General features: G+C 44.1%; 1 protein-coding gene across 4 annotated transcripts; it reads right to left on the bottom strand.

The window, feature by feature from the left end:
• Window positions 1–660: 660 nt before the first annotated feature.
• Window positions 661–26,872, bottom strand: NUDT5 (nudix hydrolase 5). Of its 4 annotated transcripts, XM_072147349.1 has the most exons (9): window positions 24,737–24,802; window positions 23,926–23,993; window positions 21,670–21,722; window positions 21,476–21,583; window positions 7,946–8,041; window positions 5,602–5,703; window positions 4,543–4,551; window positions 4,397–4,450; window positions 661–1,406 (listed from the first exon to the last, which is right to left on the bottom strand). In XM_072147349.1, exons 1-9 carry the CDS (start codon window positions 24,797–24,799, stop codon window positions 1,297–1,299), a joined length of 663 nt encoding a protein of 220 aa, XP_072003450.1. In that variant the 5' UTR covers window positions 24,800–24,802; the 3' UTR covers window positions 661–1,296. The 4 variants fall into 4 exon arrangements, with proteins under 4 accessions (XP_072003450.1, XP_072003446.1, XP_072003448.1 ...); XM_072147345.1 differs by lacking the exons at window positions 661–1,406; window positions 4,397–4,450; window positions 4,543–4,551 and adding an exon at window positions 26,237–26,287 and having other exon boundaries at window positions 5,361–5,703; XM_072147347.1 differs by lacking the exons at window positions 661–1,406; window positions 4,397–4,450; window positions 4,543–4,551 and adding an exon at window positions 26,731–26,872 and having other exon boundaries at window positions 5,431–5,703.

The raw sequence follows: 26,872 nt of genomic DNA, 5'->3' as shown, positions 1-26,872 counted from the left end.
TAAAAGGAACCTGTCACCAGGGACCTCATTTTTCACTAAAGACAGATTGTAAAAGCCCATGACACCTGCAGTGCAAATCTGCCTTTCTGCCTTTTCTAAGCATTAGCATTACATAATTGTGTGTTATAACTTACTCTTGCATCCTGACAAAATCCTGGGGTAGTCACAGAGGCTGGACTTTGGTTTGGATGCATTTCAAAAAACAACATGTGACTTGTCTGAGCTGCAGGCCGTCTCCATGTTTGTGCTCCTGTATAGCTCCTCCCTCTCCCACCAATGTCATCTCACCTGGGTGTGACCTCTGAGAAGGAGCAGGAGGTGGAGCTGTACAGGAGCACAAAGGTGGGGGCCAAGCTCTGAGGAGTGAGTAACACAGACAAGTCTCATGTTTTTTTGAAATGCATCCAAACCAAAATCCAGCCCCTGAGACTACCCCAGGATTTTGTCAGGGAGCAAGGAAAGTTACAACAAATGCAAATGCTTAGAAAAGGCAGATTTGCACTGCTGGTGTCATGGGCCTTTACAATCTGTCTTTAGTGAAAAATGAGGTCCCTGGTGACAGGTTTCCTTTAAAGCTTATGCAAAAGTTTACTAAAGTAAAGTACAAGAATCCTAAATCTACATAAGTCATTATTTTTCTTCTGAATAAAGAAAAGATACTTTTATATTTTGAAAATCCTTTAATCTTTATAAAAAGTCAGTTCCTATAGTGAGTTAATTCATTTATACCAGTACAAAAATGAGCATAAGGGCTTATACCCCAACAGTCTAGCTATGCTAAATAGTGTTCAGAGGTAGGATTTATTGTTGTAGGACAACACTGAAAGAGAATCTATAGAAAAAAGAAACATCATGAAAAATGAATCTCCTGCTGTGCACTAAAAAATGGTAGATGCCAGAAGAACATAATAAAGCACTTAGGTAGAAGAATAACATTTTGACACTTTTGGGTATCTGCATATTATGAGAATTTCTATCCATGCTATACACATTCAAAAGTCTCTATTTGACATATCTATAGAAGATTTATATCCTCAATCTTAGGAAATCTGCACCAATTTTTCTAAAATATTAAATTAACCACTAATGGCAGATTCACATGGTCAGATTAACTCCATGGAAATTTTGTAGAAAAGAATCTTCCTAAAAGAGAAAAGGTTAATGCAGATTCTAATACAGAAAATGTTACACCTTACACATAGCCAATAGGTTTCTACCTTTATTATACATAGAAAAGAAAAAAAATGAATAACTGAAGTGCCTAAACCAGGTCCACATGCAGAGTAAGAGAACGATTTATCCCTTCAGAAATGGAAGCTCATAAGGTTTTGCCACAGCATGTTCCAGGGCCAAGGCATAAGTATAGACCCGGGCATCCACCACCAAGTTTTCTTTTGCAACCAACTCTGAAAATACAATTAAACAGGATATTATAAAAACTGCAGGATTATGCAAAATTCTTGTAATTCTTGCACTACTGTGTCTGCAAGATTATTATGGTTTGTATGCTTGTTATTGCTGCATACATACAAACAATAATAATCTTGGAGGGGAATGCTGAGAACACCCTAATCATGAGATCTACTACAACTCATTATAGTACAAAGGTCTAAATGTCAAAGGCATTTTCCTCCATTGGAGAGACACTCAAATATATCATACATATGAGCCGATAGCCAGCTCCATGTAATGACGCTGCACTATACCAAAAAATTCTACTTAAGACAGCGTATATTTACATTCTAATAGCACCTGCGGCATCAGCTCCAAATCTTTTATCTAGAGCCCTTAATTTATGTGAACCTGACCTAGTAACCACCACGCCATATTATAGCCTACCTGAGGTAGCCAATACAAACGATGCTTATTTATAACTGACTGTACATATTTAAATGTATGCATAAACATATAGGGGGAGATTTATCATAAGGCAGGATTTTGCACAGTTGTCTATGTGTTAGACTGGCAGGTTTCCAACAGTCGGATTTATAGTCCAGTTTATGTGCAGTGTTAAACGCCTTCCTATGTGACTATCAGCTGTGTGTTCTCTATGCGAATAGACTGCACCAGTCGCACTTATGTTTAGCATCTGCTCAATTTCTGCCTTTTAACCATGTTTTTGCACAGAAACAAAATTTGCAGATGCCTGAAAACATAAAATTGAGCATAAACATTAAAATTGAGCAGTTTTTCTGTCGCAAGCTTGGGTTTCTCCATTGTGCTGCATTTATCTTCCCGTCTGTTGTTTTTTCAGCATTTTTTTAAACTTGGGCTTATGCCGGCTCTAAAATATACCTACTCTAAGTAGCTTACAGAGCACAGGCCGCCTGTCCAAGGCCAGCAATTCTAACTGCACGTTGTTTTTGTTGGGATAATGCTGTGTGTTTCCGGAGACGTGTGCACACATTGGGGCACATTTACTAAGAAAAGTGCCTCTTACCTGCCGCAAACATTACCTAGACAATGAGCATGTCCTTCTCCCCCTTGGCAATGAGCATGTATGTCAGCCTCGCCCTATGGCAATGAGCCATTTTTGTGTGTGTTTGTCCTATTTGTCTTATTTATCCTACAGGACCGTACCTGCTGTGGGCTACTTCGGATTCAAAGCATTACATTGATGACCAGCATTTTATTAACAAATAAAATAGGCAATGAGGGTGTGTCTGCGTTTTTGTTTCAATAAAGTCTTCTATATGTTAATAAAAGTGTTTTTTTTTCCCTTTGCAACATTCTTCATAGTTTGCCATGGTAGTGGTGCTGTCTAGTTGACGATGTTCATTACTAAGGGCTAGCCTTAGAGGGTTTTTTTTTTTGGCAAATTTACACGAATGCCAATACCATTACCCAAGTACCCACCAACACCAGGGGTGTCAGGAAGAGCCAGGTACAAACAAGTCCCAGACCACCTATAGATGGTCAGGTAGTGGGGCGTCTGTAGGCTGTTATTGTTGCAACTGGCATAGCAACTGAAAAAAAAAAAAAAAAACGTGTGAGTTCCCCCCTATTTCCAAATCACCAAATACAAAAAAGCAGCACACTGTGGGATAGCCCACTGTTATGTTGACCATTTTATTTGTTATTAAAATGCTGGTCATCGACGTGATCTTTTGCATCCAAAGTAGTTCACAGCAGGCACGGTCCTGGACAAAAAAAACCCCAAACACAGACACAAAAAAGGGGAGTGGGGAACATACTTGTTGCCAAGGGGGAAGGGGACATGCTCGTTGTCTAGGTAATGTTTGCAGCAGGTAAGGGGTTAAACAGAACTATGAAGGGAAAAAAAAAGGCAGTAGGAACAGATACACGTGTATGCAGGAAGAAGATTTCATGGATGATGGGTGAGGAGACAGGAAGAAGAAGATTACAGAGAAAGGTGATGAAAAACACAGAAGCACTTCACAGCAACATGGCCAGCCAAAAGATTCATGCAGAATGTGCGCCAAAAATATGGAGCCCCCTGCACACTACACAGGTAACTGCACATAGTGCACACTGCACTGTTCTTAGTAAATGTTCCCAACATGTGCACAGGTCTCCAGACTTGTCCTACACATCCCCCGCAACACACAGCACTATCCAAAACAAAACAAAAAAAAAAAAAACGTGCAGGTAGAATTGCTGGCCTTGGACAGCTGGCCCGTGTTCTATAAACTGCTTAGAGTAGGTGTATTTTAGCGCCAGCATAAGTGCAAGTTTAAAAAACCAGTGAAAATAAAACAGGTGAACACAAGGAAAAAAACAACAGACGAGAAGATAGATGCAGCGCAAAAGAGAAAACCGATCTTGCGACGGAAAACAACAATGCCAACGCCCGCAAAAATAGGAGCAAGTAATGAGCAGTAAAGTAAAAATGTGCAAGAAAAACGTGCAAAAAAAAAAACAGCTCACCAAAAATAAAGATAAATCTCCTCCCTGTAGTATGACCCACATACACCACCTGCTATGTGGTGTAGTTTTGCAATTAAATTTGCATTATTTTGGAAGTTCTCAGTTGATAAATGTGGAGTTGCACATTCAAGTAAGTTGATATATGCCTCTGCAAAAATTTGCGACAATTATACGCAAAGAAGCTACAAAGGACTAATGATAAATCTCCCCCATACTATATAGCCTTGTATATAAATGGGTCCACGTGATAATATGGGCGTGTATGATCCTGTAAGGGCTAATTCATACGACAGTATTTTACCAAGATTTCCTTCATAAATACAGCTCTAGACACAGACTTAGAAACAGAAGGACAGCATGAATACAAGATTAATACATTTACAAAGTTAGAAGACTTTGTCAATTTTTAAATTGTATTTTAAAAAGGTACATTCATGCTTTATATGGAAGCCAACCCAAAAGAAAATCATTGGAACATTCAACAACATACTACAGTTTATATACATACCATCAATACGTTTTCGAAGTTCTAATTTAGGAATCAGTATGGTCTCTGTAAATTCTTGAAACAAAAAGAAAGTAATATAAAAATATTTTTTTTTCCAAAAAAATGCATACAAAAAGGAATTACTTGGTATTAAAAATATGACATACCTCCTTCCGCTAATATGGTAGGGATGTAGAACATGAAGGAAAAAAAAAGAAAAAAAGGAATATGAAACTTTTTTTTATTGAAAGAACAGTATTTTATAAGTACTATAAGTAGGATTGTACTCAAGTATGTCACATCAAGCATTTAAAGGGGTATTCCGGGAATATGAACATTGATACAAAAACCCATAATGATATAAATCAGTGGTTCTCAACCTTTCCAATGCTGTGACCCCGCAATACAGTTCCTCATGCTGTGGTGACCCCAAACCATGCAACTAGCAGTAAAAACACAGTAAAATTGCGGCTCCGATGGCTTTAGGCGACCCCCGGTTTTGGTCGTTCGACCCCCACTGGGGTCCCGACCCACAGGTTGAGAACCACTGATATAAATGAATGAATATAACAAAACTCAATGTCATTAGTCAAAAAATGGGGCATAAATAGTTTGATTTTATGATTCACAAAATATTATTGGCTTTCTAAAGTATGAGGAATTATCACCAAGATGGCCGCCACTGGAAACTACAAGTCCCATGATCCTTTAGTTCTCAGTAACTTATGCTCCCTCTTATGCTCTGCTCGCTCCCAGTGATAGTCTAACAGACTGTCTTGCTCTGTTACCATAGTAATGATGAGTGTAACTGCCATCATTGCATATTACATCACTGAGATGACATCTCACCACAACACTGACCATACTGGATGCACTGCAACCAACCGACCGACTACAGTCAAACATAAAATAGCAATATCCAATCACACTCCAAAGAAGAGCTGTGGGTGCTCTAGGAGGGAATCCCACTTCCATGCATAGAGTGAACAGATCCCAGCACACCAAAGGTTTGTTTGCAACATGAATTCTTCTTTTGTTTTGTTTTTGCGGCATAAAAGTGCAGTGTGAACGTTTTCGGCCTTTATCAAGCACATGTCATCACTGGATAAGAAAAATGAAAAAGTGTGGCACGAGGAAAGTGTCTTTGTTTCGGCAGTCTCTCCTTTCACCCTCCATTATTCTTAACCAGTGGCAGAATTGTTTTTGGATACAGATTATGTACTCACCAAGTTTGGGTTTGGGTTTGATGTTTGCAGAATCATCCCCATTAATGTGAACCGTTATAACATATGTTGTGCAGTTTGACAATCCAGGGTCTAAACAGGACACTAAATAACAGAAAAGAAGAAACAGAAATATTTGTAATAAAACTTTTTTTGTAACTCATGTACATGATTTAAGAATACTTACATCCACTTGTACTGACCTACCCAATGTGGATTACAGACCCAAAGATATTCTATGGCTGATTTTCGCATACACTGAACATTTTTCAATATGAAACAGGTTTCAATAAAATTGATTCTATGAGGTTATATGCTGATAACTACTCACACTATTCCTTAACTACTTCATGACTGCCATATGGCTACATACATCATACATTCGCACATGCCCCATGCAGAAAGGACATTTATAAAAGTGACCAACTTTGACTGTGACCAACTTCAAATGCCTATATCTCTGGAAACCTGGCACCAAGAAACACAATTATATATGTCATATTAAACAGGAGAATCTGCCCTACAATATATGCGCCAGATATACGCTCTTATTTTTGATTTTCATATACAGCTTTCCATTTCCTAGAGTTCTGATTGTAACTAAGGGTGCATGCACGGCGGGCATACCGCTTGTGAAGGTATACCGTCGTGTGCTGGAGAGGAGGAGGTGACCCCCTCCTCCCTCCATAGAAAACAGCGGCGCACGGCCGCACACCAGGGAAAGGATAGAGCATGTTCTATCATTTTGTTGTGTGTGGCGCAGAACCGCCACCATGCTTCCATTGCCGTCTATGGGGCCGCATATATGTCCCCCCCAGACAGCCATGTGAAGGGTGGATATTTCTGGTTTTATGATACATACACAATTCAGATATCATATTAAGATAGGGGAGATTATCCTGTTTAATTTGACACCAGAATTATGTTTCTCGTTACCAAGGTTTAGGAGATTGTGACAGAGGACCTGGAAAAGATGTGGATGGGGTATACATTTGCCCAAGGAACCTCACAACTACATGTTTCTAAAAGCAACCAGGATGTGTTATTTCTTTTGCAGACTATTACTATTGTTATTTCTTTTTTAAATAAAACCTACTAGGGATTGCTGAAGTGGGGAATTAAGGGTGGGCCCCACTCCAACCTCACTGTGCAGGTTTTGGGCTATTCATATTATTAGCTTACAGCCATGCTGGGCTGATATAAGCTGAACAGTGCTGACCCAAAGGACTCACGCTGCTACTGAAGAAAACCTCCTCCTGAGTTTACTTCTGTGGATTGTTTGGAAGGCTGTGCAGAAGGTGCAGTCTCTGGTAGTTTGTTCGGTGCAACTGGCTGCAACTACCTAACGGTTTCATTGCTGTGTCTCGAAAAAGTGCCTGTCTACTCAGGAGATGACTACCCTGCTACCTAATCCCATTACTGGAGGGGGACACATTTCAAATGCCTATAAATATTGTTTGTCAGCTGGAGGCAGATCCAGAAAAAGCTGCAGGAAAGACTTAGCGTACAGTTTGCAGAACTGTAGAAGTACATGCATCCTCTGCGTCTGTAGCTGAATTTCAGTTATGGTGATGGAATGATGCTGTACATATTTCTAGCATATTTTGGTAAAAATTTTGCAGTTTTACTACTTAAATATCACTTTTATCGGAAAAATGACAAAAAAAGCTTATTATTAGGAAGTTAATGTCTCTCATGTCATGAAATGCATAAATTTTTTTTTACGTAAAGCGTTTCCAAAGATCTTGTCATTTAAAGAAGTGCATAACAGAACTGCAAAAATTTACCTAGAATTCAGGAATCAATGACCCTCACTCAAGAACGGCTTAAGCAAGCGGCAACAGAAATAATACATGCGCAATATTCAAGCCGCAAAAATGGGCTCACGCCACCCATGTAAACTGAGTGCCCAGCCACGCCAGAAAAAAAAACCCTGTTCTATATTTTGCACTGCACAGTTACTGTGCATAATATTAGTCAACAGGGACCGTGAGCCAGCTGCAATTTGAGCGGCTAGCTCGCGGCCCAAAATACGGTAGTACAGTGTGTCGTTATTTTCAGTCAGAAGTAGCATACTGTAAAGTCTACACAGTCTCAGAATATAAAATCAAGAAACTAAAAGTATGTGTCAAATATTTTTCATAAATATACCCAGACACTGATCAGCAAGTTAGGCCCTATCTCGTGCATAGGACCTAGCTTTCGTTTGTGGGAAAACGCTTTTAAGTAGGGGACTGCCTGTATATATTTTTTTCTCTTTACAAACTCCAAGGAGATTGTAAAGGAAATTGCAGGCACAGAATTTTACTGTAACTATATAAGATGTAATAATACAAATGTAACAAACCAGGGGAGCGCTCAATGACTTCTCCTTTGTACCCAGTTTCTTCTTCCAGTTCTCGAAGTGCTGCTTGCTCTGCAGTTTCATTTTCATCTATGAGACCTAGAAAACCAATTAATAAAAAGATTAAATAAAATATTGGAGAACTGGGTTATTTCTCTTTTTATGAATGTATGTACATAAATTTCATATTGTTCAACATTTGCTACTCGGGTTAGTTGTTTAACTGTATTTGATGGCACAGCAACTTTATGTCAACAGACTGTCTAACATGCTTTGTGACAAAATCAATCAATCATAAAGGGGCATGACAAAAATGAGAGCAGTGTGGCTTAAAAAGCTGTGTGGTGTAAAAGCTAAGCACTGCCTATGATTGCTGGTTTCCCAAGGGGAAGAAGATGAACTCTGTTCCTTCCGGGCAATCGAATCTTCTTCCCCCCGGGAAACCAGAATGCCGTGTAACCGGAGTCTTTCTGTCGGCAAGGACTAGGCAGCACCGGAAGAGCATCCAGCAGTGTTGTGCCTGCATGCACAACTATCGTAGGTGAGTAACACTACCGCATTATTTAGGACACCAGTTTGCTATCATACCTATTTGAACCAGGAAGTGCCTGTCTTTTCTTCTCTCCGTTGTAGTGCTGCCTATGTTTGACACCATGCACTAAAAGTTTGGTAACCTATCCTGGCATATACTAAGCCAATAAATAAGTGGTGAACTAACACCTTGTCTAACTGAACATTATGAACAACCTTTTCCTCTATAACAGATGTAAAGGAGATCAGTAATTTTTCAGGTGTAAGTGCAATACTGCCAGATTGTTCATTAAAAGTTGCATTCCCATAAGGTTCCGTTTATTCCAACTATTTGGAGAATACATGTTTTTAGCTAAAATGATGGGAGGCAACATGTGCCAACATCTGTAACTCATTCCTTCTGCTTAAGAGTGTAATGAGTCAGATGAATCCTGTTCTCGAGAAACATTGCATGATGGAAATACCCCAGGTGATTCTTATTTCTAGGCCCAACGACGACATTCAAGAAGTCTCGAATTAAAAGGAAATCTATGACCAGGTAGAGGATTGTAAACCAAACACACTGACATACTTGTGTTGAGCCCCTCTGCCCTTCTTTTAGCTCCTTATGCCCTGTTTTTTTTTTTTAAAAGGCTTTTACTATTATGCCCCTTAAGAGCTCCGGTCTCCATAGGTGTTAATAAGAAACTAAAGAAGAGCGGATCCTGCCAGAGGGGGCACACACCGGTATGTCAGTGTGCTTGGTGTACAATCCTTGATCCTGGTGGTAGATGTCCTTTAAGGATGCCAGTCGACCATTGATCCCCCCACTAGACTAAATACAATTAAAGTTTTGGCTTCCTCTACACCAGTTTTGGCGAACCTATGGCACGGGTGCCAGAGGTGGCACTCAGAGCCATTTCTGTGGCCACTCAGGTGGTCACCCCAGGACAGAGTTCACCAAACAGGAACAAATCCACCAAATCTTCCTGCAGTCCCAGGCAACTTAAGAGATGCTGCTCTCAGCGCTATTTTAAAGCGACACTTCATTGGCAATTTGAAACTGCAGGAAAAGTGAAAAAGTTTGGCCAGAAGTGCATTATCTTTGGAGGTTATCCTGCTGGACCCCCATTCTTCCTACAGAGAGACCATGGAGAGAAGCTACAATGACAGTCTGAATTTCAACTGTATTGGTGGCCTCAGGGGGCCGATACAATTGAAAGCAGTGGAAGAACAGGTAGCAATAAGTTACTGCATAAAATGCTCTGTTGGCACTTCATGGTAAATAAGTGGATTTTAGTTGTCGCTTGGGCACTCGGTCTGTTAAAGGTTCGCCATCACTGCCCTACACCCTAAATAAGGAAGAGGCCAAAGGCTTCTTCTCTGTCCTGTGAGAACTACAATAAGAGTAGGCAAAAAGGGAATGCAGTTACTGCAGTCCTCAGTGTCGTAAAATGGGGTTGTTGTCTTTTGAAAAAAAAAAAAAAAAAAAAGCAGGAATGTTTGGCCCCAATGTTTGGTAAGCAAATTTCTGTAATAAAAACCTCTTGTTTATTTGTATTAAACACAGAACAATCATTAACCCGTTCACGACCCGTGACGTAATAGCACGTCACGGGTCGGCCTCGGGTGCATGGAGAGGGCTCACGCGCTGAGCCCTCTCCATAGCCGGTAAGTCTTTGCTGCATATTGCAGCAAAGGCTTACCGGTAACACCCGCGATCGGTGCTAGCGCTAGCTAGCGCGTGGGCACCGCCATCTTTTCGAGGATCGCCGCTCCCCGTGACGTCATCGGGGAGCGGCGATCCGTCGCCATGGTAACCTCGGGTCTCACGAAGACCCGAGGCTACTTCGGGTTAACCCATGCATTACAATGTGCTATCAGCACATTGTAATGTATGAGTAGTAAAATCCCCATATACTGCCATACTGTAGTATGGCAGTATATGATAGGATCATGCAGACACCCTAGGGTTAAAGTACCCTAAGGAGTCTGAAAAGTACTAAAAATAAAAAAAAGTTAAAAAAAAAAAAATTATAATAAAAAACCCTAAAAACTCAAATCGCCCCCCTTTCCCTAGAACTGATATAAATATAAATAAACAGTAAAAATCATAAACACATTAGGTATCGACGCGTCCGAAAATGCCCGATCAAAATATGATAACGGTTTTTCACTGCGTTTAATCCCATAACGGAAAATCGCGCCCAAAGTCGAAAATGGAACTTTTTTGTCATTTAAAAAAATTAAAAAATTCTATAAAAAGTGATCACAAGGTCGTACATTCCTAAAATTGATAACATTGTAAACGTCATCAAAATCCGCAAAAAACGACACCACCCACAGCTCAGTACACCAAAGTATAAAAAAGTTATTAGCGCCAGAAGATGGCAAAATCCCCCCAAAAATTTTTGTACAGGAGGTTTTAATTTTTTTAAATGTATGAAAACATTATAAAACCTATACAAATTTGGTATCCCCGTAATCGCACAGACCCAAAGAATAACGTAGACATGTCATTTGGGGCGCACAGTGAAATCCGTAAGATCCAAGCCCACAAGAAGACGGCACAAATGTGTTTTTTAACCAATTTCACTGCATTTGGAATTTTTTCCCCGCTTCCTAGTACACGGCATGGAATATTCAATACCATCTCTATGAAGTGCAATTTGTTACGCAGAAAATAAGCCGTCACACAGCTCTGTACATGGAAAAATAAAAAAGTTATGGATTTTTGATCATGGGGAGTAAAAAATGAAAATGAAAAAACAAAAAACGCCCAGGTCCTGAAAGGGTTAATATTAGAGATGAGCGAACATGCTCGTCCGAGCTTGATGCTCGGTCGAGCATTAGGGTACTCGAAACTGCTCGTTACTCGGACGAATACTTCGCCCGCTCGAGAAAATGGCAGCTCCCGCCGTTTTGCTTTTTGGCGGCCAGAAACAGAGCCAATCACAAGCCAGGAGACTCTGCACTCCACCCAGCATGACGTGGTACCCTTACACGTCGATAGCAGTGGTTGGCTGGCCAGATCAGGTGACCCTGGGATAGACTAGCCGCTGGCCGCGCTGCTCGGATCATTCTGTCTCTGGATGCCGCTAGGGAGAGAGCTGCTGCTGGTCAGGGAAAGCGTTAGGGTGTTCTATTAGCTTACTGTTAGGCAGGAGTGATTCTCAAAGAACCCAACAGCCCTTCTTAGGGCTACAATAACGTTCTACTTTTTTTATTTTAATTTGCATCTTTTACCATTTTGTGAGGAATTAGCAGGGGGACTTGCTACCGTTGTGTTTAGCTCTTAGTGGCACACATATCCATAGCAAAGACCGAAGTGGGAAAATTCAGTAGGGGTTGGATTTCTATTAGGCAATAACTCAGTGTCATCTCATCTGGCATAGTAGTGTGCTTCCTTTGATACTTGGCTAGAAAATAGCCATAGGAGAATACAAACAGCTTCTTGAAGCCTACAGTAGCGTTCTATATATTTGATTTCTGGTTGATCTGCTGGTGGCTGTAGTTTCTGCAGTGCATGTACTTGCCAATTCTGAGCAATTTGTAGTGAGACTTGCGACCGCTGTGTTCTGCGCTTAGTGGCGCACATATCCATAGCAAAGGCCGAAGTGGCAAAATTCAGTAGGGGTTGGATTTCTATTAGGCAATAACTCAGTGTCATCTCATCTGGCATAGTACTGTGCTTCCTTTGATACTTGGCTAGAAAATAGCCATAGGAGAATACAAACAGCTTCTTGAAGCCTACAGTAGCGTTCTATATATTTGATTTCTGGTTGATCTGCTGGTGGCTGTAGTTTCTGCAGTGCATGTACTTGCCAATTCTGAGCAATTTGTAGTGAGACTTGCGACCGCTGTGTTCTGCGCTTAGTGGCGCACATATCCATAGCAAAGGCCGAAGTGGCAAAATTCAGTAGGGGTTGGATTTCTATTAGGCAATAACTCAGTGTCATCTCATCTGGCATAGTACTGTGCTTCCTTTGATACTTGGCTAGAAAATAGCCATAGGAGAATACAAACAGCTTCTTGAAGCCTACAGTAGCGTTCTATATATTTGATTTCTGGTTGATCTGCTGGTGGCTGTAGTTTCTGCAGTGCATGTACTTGCCAATTCTGAGCAATTTGTAGTGAGACTTGCGACCGCTGTGTTCTGCGCTTAGTGGCGCACATATCCATAGCAAAGGCCGAAGTGGCAAAATTCAGTAGGGGTTGGATTTCTATTAGGCAATAACTCAGTGTCATCTCATCTGGCATAGTACTGTGCTTCCTTTGATACTTGGCTAGAAAATAGCCATAGGAGAATACAAACAGCTTCTTGAAGCCTACAGTAGCGTTCTATATATTTGATTTCTGGTTGATCTGCTGGTGGCTGTAGTTTCTGCAGTGCATGTACTTGCCAATTCTGAGCAATTTGTAGTGAGACTTGCGACCGCTGTGTTCTGCGCTTAGTGGCGCACATATCCATAGCAAAGGCCGAAGTGGCAAAATTCAGTAGGGGTTGGATTTCTATTAGCCAATAACTCAGTGTCATCTCATCTGGCATAGTAGTGTGCTTTGATACTTGGCTAGAAAATAGCCATAGCCATAGCAAAAGTTATAACTCTCATTTTAAAAATGTTTAACCCGAGGGCTAGGGGTAGAGGACGAGGGCGGGGACGTGGGCGTCCAACTACTGCAGGGGTCAGAGGCCGTGGTCCTGGGCGGGGTGAGACACCACCTGCTGATGAGGGAGCAGGGGAACGCCGCAGAGCTACACTCCCTAGGTTCATGTCTGAAGTTACTGGGACTCGTGGTAGAGCACTGTTGAGGCCAGAACAGTGCGAACAGGTGATGTCGTGGATTGCTGACAATGCTTCGAGCAATTTGTCCACCACCAGTCAGTCTTCCACGCAGTCCACCCATGTCACCGAAATCGCCACTCCTCCAGCTCCTGCACCTCAGCCTCCTCCCCCCCAGTCTGCCCCCTCCCAGGAAAATTTGGCATTTGAACCGGCATACTCTGAGGAACTGTTTTCTGGACCCTTCCCACAGTCACAAACCACTTGTCTGGTTGCTGCTGAGCAATTTTCCGATGCCCAGGTTTTCCACCAGTCACAGTCTGTGGGTGATGATGACCTTCTTGACGTAGTGGAAGTGTGTAAAGAGGTGTCCGACGATGAGGAGACACGGTTGTCAGACAGTGGGGAAGTTGTTGTCAGGGCAGGAAGTCCGAGGGGGGAGCAGACTGAGGGATCGGAGGATGATGAGGTGACAGACCCAAGCTGGGTTGAGAGGCCGGGTGAACACAGTGCTTCTGAGACGGAGGAGAGTCCTCGACCTGAACAGGTTGGAAGAGGCAGTGGTGGGGCCAGACGGAGAGGCAGGGCCAGAGCTGGTGCATCAGCGCCACTGTCAACTAGTGAAGCTCCCGTGGTGAGGGCTCTTGCGGCGAGGGCTAGATCTTCAGAAGTGTGGAGGTTCTTTAAGGAAACACCGGATGACCGACGGACTGTGGTGTGCAACATTTGCCAAACCAGGCTCAGCAGGGGTTCCACCACTACTAGCTTAACTACCACCAGTATGCGCAGGCATATGAATGCTAAGCACCCCACTCAGTGGCAACAAGCCCGTTCACCTCCGGCCGTGCACACCACTGCTCCTTCCCCTGTGTCAGCTGCTAGTCAGCCCCCTGCCCAGGACCCTGGCACAAAAACCCCATCGTCGCCTCCACGATCCTCCACAGCATCCACCAGCGTTCAGCTCTCCATACCCCAGACGCTGGAGCGGAAACGCAAATATAGTGCAACCCACCCGCACGCCCAAGCCCTTAATGTGCACATCTCCAGATTGCTTAGCCTGGAGATGCTGCCCTATAGGCTAGTAGAGACCGAGGCCTTTCGCAACCTCATGGCGGCGGCCGCCCCTCGGTATTCGGTCCCCAGCCGCCACTACTTTTCCCGATGTGCCGTCCCAGCCCTGCACCAGCACGTGTCAGACAACATCATCCGTGCCCTGACCAACGCCGTTTCTGACAAGGTCCACCTGACCACGGACACGTGGTCGAGTGCTGCCGGGCAGGGCCACTATATATCGCTGACGGCACATTGGGTTAACTTGGTGGAGGCTGGGACCGAGTCTGACCCTGGGGCTGCTCATATACTGCCGACGCCGAGGATTGCGGGGCCTACCTCGGTCCAGGTGTTTCAGGCCTACTATGCCTCCTCCTCCTCCCACCCCTCCTCCTCCGAACTACCATCCGTGGGCACGGCGCCATCAGTCGGTAGCTCTAGGCACAGCAGCAGTGCCGTCGCTAAGCGACAGCAGGCGGTGCTCAAACTGCTGAGCCTAGGCGACAAAAGGCACACCGCCCAAGAGCTATTACAGGGCATCACGGCGCAGACTGATCTGTGGCTGGCACCGCTGAACCTCAAGCCGGGAATGGTTGTGTGTGACAACGGCCGTAACCTGGTGGCGGCTCTGCAACTCGGCAGACTGACACATGTGCCATGACTGGCCCATGTGTTAAATCTGATAGTGCAGCGTTTCCTCAAGACATACCCCAATCTGTCTGATTTGCTCACGAAGGTGCGCCGCATCTGTGCGCATTTCAGGAAGTCCAGCCCAGATGCTGCCACTCTCAGGGCAGCGCAGCGCCGCCTCCAACTGCCCGCTCACCGACTGTTGTGCGACGTGCCCACGAGGTGGAATTCAACACTGACCATGTTATCCAGAGTTTACCAGCAGCGCAGAGCGATTGTAGACTGCCAGATGTCAACTTCCACCAGAACTGGTAGTCAGGTCAGTCAGCTTCCTCAAGTCTACAATGAGGAGTGGACGTGGATGTCTGATATCTGTCAGGTGCTGAGTAACTTTGAGGAGTCAACACAGATGGTCAGTGGCGATGCCGCCATCATCAGCCTCACCATCCCGCTGCTTGGCCTGTTGAAAAACTCTCTGGTCAGCATGAAGTCGGAAGCTTTGCGCTCGTCACAAGAGACGGGGGAAGAATATTCCCTTGTTGATAGCCAAAGCACCCTGAGGTCTGTTTCTCAGCGCATATCGGAGGAGGTGGAGGTGGAGGAGGATGAGGAGGAAGAGGAGGAGAATGTTGGCGAGACACAAGAGGGGACCATTGTTGAGTCCTTCACTGTTCAGCGTGTATGGGCAGAAGAAGAGGAGTTGGAGGAGTTGGAGGAGGAGGAAATGGACAGTCAGGCCAGTGAGGGGAGTGAATTCTTACGCGTTGGTACTCTGGCGCATATGGCAGATTTCATGCTAGGCTGCCTATCCCGTGACCCTCGCGTTCAAAGAATTTATTCCAGCACCGATTACTGGGTGTTCACTCTCCTGGACCCACGGTACAAGCAAAATCTTCCCACTCTCATCCCTGGAGAGGAAAGGAGTGTGAGAATGCATGAATACCAGCAGGCCCTGGTGCACAAGCTGAAACAGTATTTCCCTTCTGACAGCGCTAGCGGCAGAGTGCGTAGTTCTGCGGGACAAGTAGCGAGGGAGAGTAGGCGAGCAGGCAGCTTGTCCAGCACTGGCAAGGGTACGCTTTACAAGGCTTTTGCCAGCTTTATGTCACCCCAGCAAGACACTGTCACCTGTCCCCAGTCTCGGCAGAGTAGGGCTGATCTTTACAGAAAGATGGTGAGGGAGTACGTAGCTGACCATACCATCGTCCTAAATGATCACACAGCTCCCTACAACTACTGGGTTTCAAAGCTGGACATGTGGCACGAACTGGCGCTCTACGCCTTGGAGGTTCTTGCCTGCCCTGCCGCTAGCGTCTTGTCCGAGCGGGTTTTCAGTGCAGCTGGTGGCATCATCACCGATAAGCGTACACGCCTGTCGACTGACAGCGCTGACAGGCTGACGCTTATTAAAATGAATAAAGGCTGGATTTCTCAGAATTTCCAATCTCCACCAGGTGAAGGAAGCTCAACCTGAATAATTGATCCACTCCTCCTCCTCCTCCTCCTCATTTTCCTCCTTCTCCTCCTCTTTGTACAGTAAAGCAGAGGAAACTGGCTATTTTTTGACAGGGCCCACTGGCTCTTGCTATAGTACTTCATGCATTTAATTTTTCTGGAGGGCCACCTACCCGGTCCTCTGTTTGAAACAATTTTTGTGAGTGCCACATACAGGCACTCAATCTATTCCATTTTACTGCAGGGCCACCTACCTGCTCCTCTGGTTTGAAACATTTTTGGGACTGCCACATACAGGCACTCAATCTATTCCATTTTACTGCAGGGCCACCTACCTGCTCCTCTGGTTTGAACAATTTTTGGGACTGCCACATACAGGCACTCAATCTATTCCATTTTACTGCAGGGCCACCTACCTGCTCCTCTGGTTTGAACAATTTTTGGGACTGCCACATACAGGCACTCAATCTATTCCATTTTACTGGAGGGCCACCTACCTGCTCCTCTGGTTTGAACAATTTTTGGGACTGCCACATACAGGCACTCAATCTATTCCATTTTACTGCAGGGCCACCTACCTGCTCCTCTGGTTTGAACAATTTTTGGGACTGCCACATACAGGCACTCAATCTATTCCATTTTACTGGAGGGCCACCTACCTGCTCCTCTGGTTTGAAACATTTTTGGGACTGCCACATACAGGCACTCAATCTATCCCATTTTACTGGAGGGCCACCTACCTGCTCCTCTGGTTTGAAACATTTTTGGGACTGCCACATACAGGCACTCAATCTATTCCATTTTACTGCAGGGCCACCTACCTGCTCCTCTGGTTTGAACAATTTTTGGGACTGCCACATACAGGCACTCAATCTATTCCATTTTACTGCAGGGCCACCTACCTGCTCCTCTGGTTTGAACAATTTTTGGGACTGCCACATACAGGCACTCAATCTATTCCATTTTACTGGAGGGCCACCTACCTGCTCCTCTGGTTTGAAACATTTTTGGGACTGCCACATACAGGCACTCAATCTATCCCATTTTACTGGAGGGCCACCTACCTGCTCCTCTGGTTTGAAAAATGTTTGGGACTGCCACATACAGGCACTATCCAAATTAAATTGTCTCCATAGCAGCCTCCACACGTTGTCTCCATTGCTACCTCCAAAAGTCGTCCATATAGCTGCCTCCATACATCGTCCCTTTATCAAACGAGGTGTGTCAGGCAGAAATTTGGGTTGTTTTCATGGATTCCACATCAAAGTTGTTAACTTTGTCGCCACCCTGCTGTGTTATCCACAAAATATACTGGCAAACTTTTACCATTTAGGGATATTATTTCAGCGCTTCTTGCGCATCTGTTTACATTCCCCTCACCCGCCATATCCTAAACTTATAAGAACGCTACTACACTTGATCTTATACAAAAGGTTCTTAGAAGTGCTGTTTGGGGAGTAGCCTATAGACAGGGGCTTGGATTGGCGAAAGCTCGCCTGGCAGCGGAGCGCCAGCTCCATGCCAAGATCCAACTAACATAGTTTTAACTGCAGCACCTTTAATCTACTACTAGTTCACTGCCTCCATACATCGTCCCCTTATCAAACGAGCTGTGTCAGGCAGAATTTTGGGTTGTTTTCATGGCTTCCATGTTAACTTTGTCGCCACCCTGCTGTGTAATCCACAAAATATACTGGCAAACTTTTATCATGTACCGATATTATTTGAGCGCTTCTTGCTCACCTCCTTTGGTTCCTCTCTGCCACCCATTGGTTTGAAGCCTGAGTCCATTTAGGGTATGTCGCCATGACACTCTCTAGCCTGCTGCCGCTGCCTCTGCATGCCGTCCCCTATAGTGTCAGGGTCAATTATTGGATGTTTTAGATGCTATCTAGCTTCATTCTGTCACTCTGTCATGGCCATGCTGTTGCCCATAATTTTGGCATAATGGTGCGATTATGCAGCCTCAGAGGCATCCATGCATGCTGCCCCTGCTGTTTCCTGTCCATTTCCGTGGTGTTTCCATCCTTTTCTGAGGTTCCCAGGTGTTTGGCCAAGCTTCCCTGTGCAGAGCCTTGGTCCCCTTGAAAAATGCTCGAGTCTCCCATTGACTTCAATGGGGTTCGTTATTCGAGACGAGCACTCGAGCATCGGGAAAAGTTCGTCTCGAATAACGAGTACCCGAGCATTTTAGTGTTCGCTCATCTCTAGTTAATATACATGGAGTAGGAAATGGATATCTCCAACATATGCAATTTATGTCCGCCAGACAATTAGTCTGTGCATTTTGATGTCTGTTCTGTGTGTCATATCTTTGTTTTCATTGCTGGTAACTTTATTTCCTGGTTTTTGCTACATCTGCTGTTCATAGATCAGTCACAAGACCTTGTATGTGGAAGGCTATGATTACCTATAGTGCTGTTCTGACAGCCTTGCTTTTCTGTACTATCAGGGCAAAGAGGAGGCATATATCTTAAATGCGGCAGGCTGTGTAAAGGCTGTAAGATGTATGACAAATCAGTTATCCAATGAATTCATGAGTAAATCCTGTAAAAAGAACATACAGCACAAAAGATCCCATAGAATATAGCACAATTTCTGATGCTTAATTTGATAATTTAAAAGCATCAGGGACTAACCATAATTGCCAAGGTTCTGATGTTGTTTGTCTCATGATCTTTACGCTGCCAGGCAGGGCTTAACCTTTACACGGCTAAAGTGGAATGTCCCAAGCAATTTAATGAAATGCTGAAGATCATACATTTTCCCCTATGTGTGTATGCCATTTTCATAAATCCCGTACATCAGTGATTTTCAACCTGTGTGCCACGGCACACTAGTGTGCCGCGACACATGGTTGAGTGTGCCGCAGGGAAAGTTCCCCGACCCATGGTGTCCATGTGCAGTGCTGCCGCCGTGCCCCTTTATTTCAGCCCCCATACTTACCTACAAGCCCCGCGTCGGCGATCCACCCATCTTCTGTAGGTCCTGCACCGCGCGGCCCATGTCACGTGACTGACGCGACCTGACATCAGGACGCATCAGTCACGTGACCAGAGGTGCGCGGTGCAGGAGCTACAGAAGGTGGATCACCATTAGGAGTGAAGGTACGCGGAAGAAGACATCACGGGTAAGTATATAGGGTTATTATTTGTATAGGGAAGGCAGCTAGGGTCTTTTTTTTTAATTAGTCAAGGGGGGCCTCTAGGGCCTTTTAATTAGTCAAGGGGGGCCTCTAGGGCCTTTTAATTAGTCAAGGGGGGCCTCTAGGGCCTTTTAATTAGTCAAGGGGGGCCTCTAGGGCCTTTTAATTAGTCAAGGGGGGCCTCTAGGGCCTTTTAATTAGTCAAGGGGGGCCTCTAGGGCCTTTTAATTAGTCAAGGGGGGCCTCTAGGGCCTTTTAATTAGTCAAGGGGGGCCTCTAGGGCCTTTTAATTAGTCAAGGGGGGCCTCTAGGGCCTTTTAATTAGTCAAGGGGGGCCTCTAGGGCCTTTTAATTAGTCAAGGGGGGCCTCTAGGGCCTTTTAATTAGTCAAGGGGGGCCTCTAGGGCCTTTTAATTAGTCAAGGGGGGCCTCTAGGGCCTTTTAATTAGTCAAGGGGGGCCTCTAGGGCCTTTTAATTAGTCAAGGGGGGCCTCTAGGGCCTTTTAATTAGTCAAGGGGGGCCTCTAGGGCCTTTTAATTAGTCAAGGGGGGCCTCTAGGGCCTTTTAATTAGTCAAGGGGGGCCTCTAGGGCCTTTTAATTAGTCAAGGGGGGCCTCTAGGGCCTTTTAATTAGTCAAGGGGGGCCTCTAGGGCCTTTTAATTAGTCAAGGGGGGCCTCTAGGGCCTTTTAATTAGTCAAGGGGGGCCTCTAGGGCCTTTTAATTAGTCAAGGGGGGCCTCTAGGGCCTTTTAATTAGTCAAGGGGGGCCTCTAGGGCCTTTTAATTAGTCAAGGGGGGCCTCTAGGGCCTTTTAATTAGTCAAGGGGGGCCTCTAGGGCCTTTTAATTAGTCAAGGGGGGCCTCTAGGGCCTTTTAATTAGTCAAGGGGGGCCTCTAGGGCCTTTTAATTAGTCAAGGGGGGCCTCTAGGGCCTTTTAATTAGTCAAGGGGGGCCTCTAGGGCCTTTTAATTAGTCAAGGGGGGCCTCTAGGGCCTTTTAATTAGTCAAGGGGGGCCTCTAGGGCCTTTTAATTAGTCAAGGGGGGCCTCTAGGGCCTTTTAATTAGTCAAGGGGGGCCTCTAGGGCCTTTTAATTAGTCAAGGGGGGCCTCTAGGGCCTTTTAATTAGTCAAGGGGGGCCTCTAGGGCCTTTTAATTAGTAAAGGGGGGCCTCTAGGGCCTTTTAATTAGTAAAGGGGGGCCTCTAGGGTCTTTTAATTAGTAAAGGGGGGCCTCTAGGGTCTTTTAATTAGTAAAGGGAGGCCGCTAGGGGCTCTTAATTAGTAAAGGGAGGCCGCTAGGGGCTCTTAATTAGTAAAGGGAGGCCGCTAGGGGCTCTTAATTAGTAAAGGGAGGCCGCTAGGGGCTCTTAATTAGTAAAGGGAGGCCGCTAGGGGCTCTTAATTAGTAAAGGGAGGCCGCTAGGGGCTCTTAATTAGTAAAGGGAGGCCGCTAGGGGCTCTTAATTAGTAAAGGGAGGCCGCTACGGTTTTTTTTTTATTAGTAAAGGGAGGCCTTTTATGACTGTTTTAGTGTCATTTTGTGCTATTTTGGTTGGTGGTGCGCCCCAGGATTTTCTAAGTATAAAAAGTGTGCCGCGGCTCAAAAAAGGTTGAAAATCACTGCCGTACATTACACTGCTGTTCCTAATCAGCAGGTAATATACTATGTGTGGGGGTACCCCTAGGGGCAGTTCACACAGAGTTTTGCATGCATTTTCCACTGTAAATTGATGCAAAAATTTCTATTTTGACTTCTTGCAGGGAAAACTACCCCCAGCTGTATAAAAATACCCATACGTCAACATTGTTTTTATCCCTGAAGGTTTTTTCTTCATTTCTCCATGACAGTCCTACACAAAAATGTCAGATCCCACTTCAGTGTTGTTGTACTTCAATCAATCTTTGATTTTATATACTACCTGAACTAGAACTGAAATAATAAGAAAAGCATGTACCTGCAGGGAATTCCAGACAGTAGCAACCCAAAGGAGGTCTAAACTGTTTGATGAGCACCATACATTCATAATGCAGAGTTCTTTGTAGTACTGGTATTATCGCTACACCTATGCAGTGACAAAGGTAATGCATGATAAATTATAACATATTTTACATCCCTCAAAATACCCCCAATACAATGACAACTACTTACCATCCACTGTATTGCCATCTCTTCTGGTTGTACGCTTTACAGTTTCCCATGTTCTGGTGAATGACAAAATGGTAATATACAAGATTTATAAGAAAAGTTATTCGGGCACATTAAAAGTGCTGGAATGTTTAATGTTTTTCTCCAGTTCATCCTGCTATTCACTGTGTCCAAATTCAATTTCCCTGTATAGTTTTACTGATTACAAAGAGAAGCTGCTGCGGTTTTAAAGGGGTTGGCCACTCTTTTACATAAGTTGCCAATATGCCTTTACAAGAAGTCCTCTGATTCTTTGTTTACATGTCTGATTGCTGATGAATAGGAGGAGCTGCAGACAGCAGAGTATGCCTCATCCTGCTCACTCCCCTTCTTCTGTGCCAGTGAGTCAGACTGTGAGAGACCCCATGAGGACGGGCTGGATCAGCGAGAGGCAGGAACTTGTGTATATATAGATAGGGTATCATGGTGAGAACAGGGAAAGGCTGAAGCAAAGACATGTCTAAATAATTGAACAGCTTTATTAAAAATTAGCCACCCCTTTAACTCCTTTAGGCCAGGAAAATATTTTACATGGTAATTCTGCCATTTCAGGTAATGAGTTTAACAAGTGAAATATTATAGCACTGCTTTCAATACACTGCTCCCTGCATAAGAAGACGGGAAGGGGAAAAAAAAATAGGACTTTTTCCGCACTATTGTCACACGCATAGTTTATTTATCAAATTAAAAAAAAAACTTTAAAGGGAACCTACCACCCCGATTCGACCTATAAAGGTAGAAGGGGTGGTAGGTGGATGAATGGGACGTGAGGATAGCCCTTTTTGGGCTAATCCTCACGTCCCGGCTATCTTTTTATAAAGTTTATTGCGGGCATATGCAAATTTATTTATGCGGCTACTGGGGCGTGGAGTAGCCGGACATGAGGCTACTAGTCGCGGCTACTCCACGCCCCAGTAGCCACGTTACTCCGCCTACCATTCAATCTTCAGCGCGCAGCTCCTCATAGCTGCGCGCCCTCGTCTGAGTCCCCTGCGTTCTGCGCATGCGCAGAACCCAGGCCTTTGGCTGCGCAGCCGCGGCTCCGGCAGTAGGCCGCAGATGCCGGGGGACTCGGACGAGGGCGCGCAGCTACGAGGAGATTAAATGGTAGGCGGAGTAATGTGGCTACTGGGGCGTGGAGTAGCCGCGACTAGTAGCCTCATGTCCGGCTACTCCACGCCCCAGTAGCCGCATAAATAAATTTGCATATGCCCGCAATAAACTTTTCTAAAAGATAGCCGGGACGTGAGGATTAGCCCAAAAAGGGCTATCCTCACGTCCCATTCATCCACCTACCACCCCTTCTACCTTTATAGGTAGAATCGGGGTGGTAGGTTCCCTTTAAAAGTTTAGCCAAATACATGATATGAATAAGAATATCTGTCATTTTTCGAGTACTACCGTATATACTCGAGTATAAGCCGACCCGAGTATAAGCTGAGGCCCCTAATTTTACCACAAAATACTGGGAAAACCTATTGACTCGAGTATAAGCCGAGGGTGGGAAATGCATTGGTCACAGCCTCCCCAGTGTATATAGCCTGCCAGACCCTGCCCCAGTGTATATAGCCTGCCAGACCCTGCCCCAGTGTATATAGCCTGCCAGACCCTGCCCCAGTGTATATAGCCTGCCAGACCCTGCCCCAGTGTATATAGCCTGCCAGACCCTGCCCCAGTGTATATAGCCTGCCAGACCCTGCCCCAGTGTATATAGCCTGCCAGACCCTGCCCCAGTGTATATAGCCTGCCAGACCCTGCCCCAATGTATATAGCCGCTGCCGGACAGATCGCACAGAAGATATACAGGGGTCGCCGGAAAGGTGAGTTTAGATATATTTATTTTTTTGACTCGAGTATAAGCCGAGTTTGGGGTTTTCAGCACATTTTTTGTGCTGAAAAACTAGGCTTATACTCGAGTATATAAGGTAAATTAAAATAGCAAAGAAGCTAAGAGAAGCAATAAGCATTAAGCTATACACTGCAGATCTCAGTAGGTGCAATGTTCATATCCTATATCAATGTTATTGCTAAAGGAACATAAATAAAGCGAGCGGAACTTGCTATATATAATTAATTACACAGTTCTCCGAATACCATAAGATAGCAAGCACATGATTTCACATGGCCTTTTACTATGAAGTTCCCTCTATATACAGGGAAGCTCTTCAAAAAGACTTGTAGTATTAAAATAAAAAATATATTAAAAAAAAGGAAACAAACCTGGTTTTTCCTTCATGGTCAACATACGTTGTTTCTTCAAGCTGCACCCATTTGCCTTTCAACAGGGTCTTAATACATAAAATGAAAAATTATACCCTTAGCAACTAAGCAGATTCTGTATACTGCACCCCTCCCTGTTGCCACTAATCCACACTGGGAAAAGATTAAAAGATTAAAATTAATCAGAGTATGTTCAAATAGTATTTTTTTCACAGACATTTTTTCTTGCAAATTAAAGTTTATAAAAGAAAAGCCACAGAAACCTGCAACAGTTAAATTGCTAAATTAGCACATACCCAAGGCTTAACCAAACATTTCTGCTGCAGAAATATCTACATGGGGCTATCTTGCTGATAGGTGGGGTCTCAGTGATGGGACCCCACAGATCATGAAAACAGGGGTTTGTTGGACCGCAAAAAGGAAGGAGCAGCAGGTCGGACATGCATTCTATCGCTCCATTCGCTCTCAATGGAACTGAGAGACATAGCCAAGTACAGTGCTCCGCTGTCTCCGTGAGCATTGAAGATATGATTACTGCAGTGGGGGGCAAGTGCGACTGGCTGCTTTTTTTCATCCAGGGTACAACATGGTTATCCTGTGGATATGGGATGACTTTTCCTGACTGGACAGAAACCATTTCCATACAGCTTAAGAATGTGGGACAAAAATACAAAATCAAATCAGCTGCAAAATGTACACGCACAATGCTAAAAACATTCCTCATTGGGCTACTACATTAAAAAAACAAGCAATTAAATAAAGTACTAACATGCAAAGTTTAGAACTAAAAACTATAAGAACAGAAATATACCTCTTCTTTTAAGATTGTGTCTTTATTAACATTGGCAGGACCTTCCAAAACCTGGTTATCCATTTTCTAAAAGGAAAAAAAGTTTAAAGTTATTAGCACATTTTCTCAATGAAAATAATAAAGGAAAAGTACTAAAAAAATCTCTCTCAAGAACACCATTTTCTTACAGGCTTTCTTTTTGGGCCTTTCATTGCAGAATCCAGATAACACATTTCTGATAGAGATGGGGAGATTAAGACTGGCAGTCAGTATGCCAGTCCTAATAAATTCCTTCCCTTGTGTTTTACATTCAGAAAACGCATTTGTGAATGCAATTCACACACTCGTATGGGGTTACTAGTTTGTGCATTAATTTCACTTTTTAAAAAACTTGTATGGAGAGATTTATCTAAAGTCTCAGAGCAAAACTGTTCCAGAGCTCATTTTATAAACTGCTCATCTTCTGAATAAAGAGAGTCTGGGGGATACTTATCGTACACCGACATATGATAGGCTTCCACCTCCTGATGCAATGGGCAGACAGCTGCTCAGTATTTATGCTACTGTAGAAATAAATGCGGCTGGAAACTTATCACATGTAAAAAGTCGCTAAAAGCAGCAAGTGTGCCGGCGCGGGGACAGTAACGCCTCGAGCCAGCCCACTCCCGGCCAAGCCCCCCCCCCTTGGCGCACCACTGTTGTGAAGGTGGCAGATTGGGGCAAATAAACGCAAGTGCTAGCAATAAGTTAGCATTTACGCTTATTTCAGGGCCTTTGCGCCACTGACCCGTTTTATTGAATAACATTTTGTTTTTACTTTTTTATTAGTTCTACCATTGGAAATGAATAAGCAATCATCTGATAGCTTGTTCATGATAATACTCTGCAATACTCCTATCCAGAGCTGAGCGGGCATCAGCTCAGAGTCAGATATATCCGCCGCTGACCGCTATGTCACTGGAAGGGGTTAAAGAAAATCTACCATTTGATTTCATGCATTATAAACCAAACATACCTTGAGAATGCTGTAGCTACATTGATGTAGGCACATATCTTGTTTAATCTCTGTGTGGTTTTGATGAAAAAACAATTATAAAATTATGATGATGAAGTTCTGTGCCTCCTTTGCTCCAGCTTTTCCTCTCACATTAATTATGCACTGAACCAGGGAACGATGTAATCACAGTCTTGTGTATGACAGAAGTAATCAGTTGCTGCACCATCGCCAGCTACTGTGTATGAGTTATCCATCTCAGGTTCATTAGTCTTGTCTGGACTGTTCAGAAAGGGTGTAAAATATTTATCAATGGCAGGCTGAAGCAATTCAGCTTTCCCAAGGTCCTGAATGCTATAATTGTTTTTTCAGCAAAACCACGCAGCACAGGGAGTAAACAAGATATGATCATGCATCAGTGTTGCTACAGCATTCTCAATGTATGTTTGCTTCATAATGCATGGAATCTAATGGTAGGTTTCCTTTAAAATTACATTTTGAGAAAAAAGAAAATGCATTAGTGAAACCTGCAATACTTCCAGAAATATGCCATTTGAGTGCATAAATATGTGGTATCCAGCTTTATCTACAGAGCAGGGAAGAACGGGCTTTCAGTTCCACAGACTTGATGCTTTCTGCGTATACATTAGATATAATAATCGTCAGGTAACATCTGCATCGGAGGGTTCCCTTACACTCTGTATTAGGAGTGTAACGGAAATGAATGATGGGTATTCATAGATAACAAAACACTTCGTTATTATATCATCAAAAAACGTGGACCGTTGCACTATTTTTTCTCTAACTGAACTTCTCCTGTAACGTGCAGAAATGCCGGTGTGAACTTAGTCTAAGTTTCTGGATTTTGAACAGCTCATGCTGCTCGGCCTACCTTTAAAAAAAGCCAATTCAGAACTGCTACACCCAGGTGAGAGACGGCGTGCAGCTACCAGGACACTGACACACGAGCCCCGCCCCCTCCACCCGGAACACACAATCAGGCGACTGAGGACACACCTACCTCTAGCTGCAGTCAGAACGAGGCGTGAAGCGCTGCGGTCACGTGCTCCCGTGGGGGCGTGGGGCAATGTAGTTGTGTTTAGGAAACATTCCGGATGCTCCACTTGCTGTTACGGAGTTACATTATTCTCCGAATCTGACCT

This window comes from Engystomops pustulosus, chromosome 4, assembly GCF_040894005.1.
Source record: "Engystomops pustulosus chromosome 4, aEngPut4.maternal, whole genome shotgun sequence".
NCBI classification, from domain to species: Eukaryota; Metazoa; Chordata; class Amphibia; order Anura; family Leptodactylidae; genus Engystomops; species Engystomops pustulosus.
This window is presented reverse-complemented; position numbering and strand designations above follow the sequence as displayed.

What these genes read in the sequence shown, in the direction of transcription:
- NUDT5 (XM_072147349.1), bottom strand. Translation starts at nt 24,799, where the DNA reads ATGGATAACCAGGTTTTGGAAGGTCCTGCCAATGTTAATAAAGACACA. An exon ending in AGTCATTGAGCGCTCCCCTG is followed by an intron (nt 5,704 to 7,945) that starts GTTTGTTACATT and finishes TCTGTTATTTAG; the next exon opens with TGTCCTGTTTAGACCCTGGA. An exon ending in ACTTCGAAAACGTATTGATG is followed by an intron (nt 1,407 to 4,396) that starts GTATGTATATAA and finishes TTGTATTTTCAG; the next exon opens with AGTTGGTTGCAAAAGAAAAC.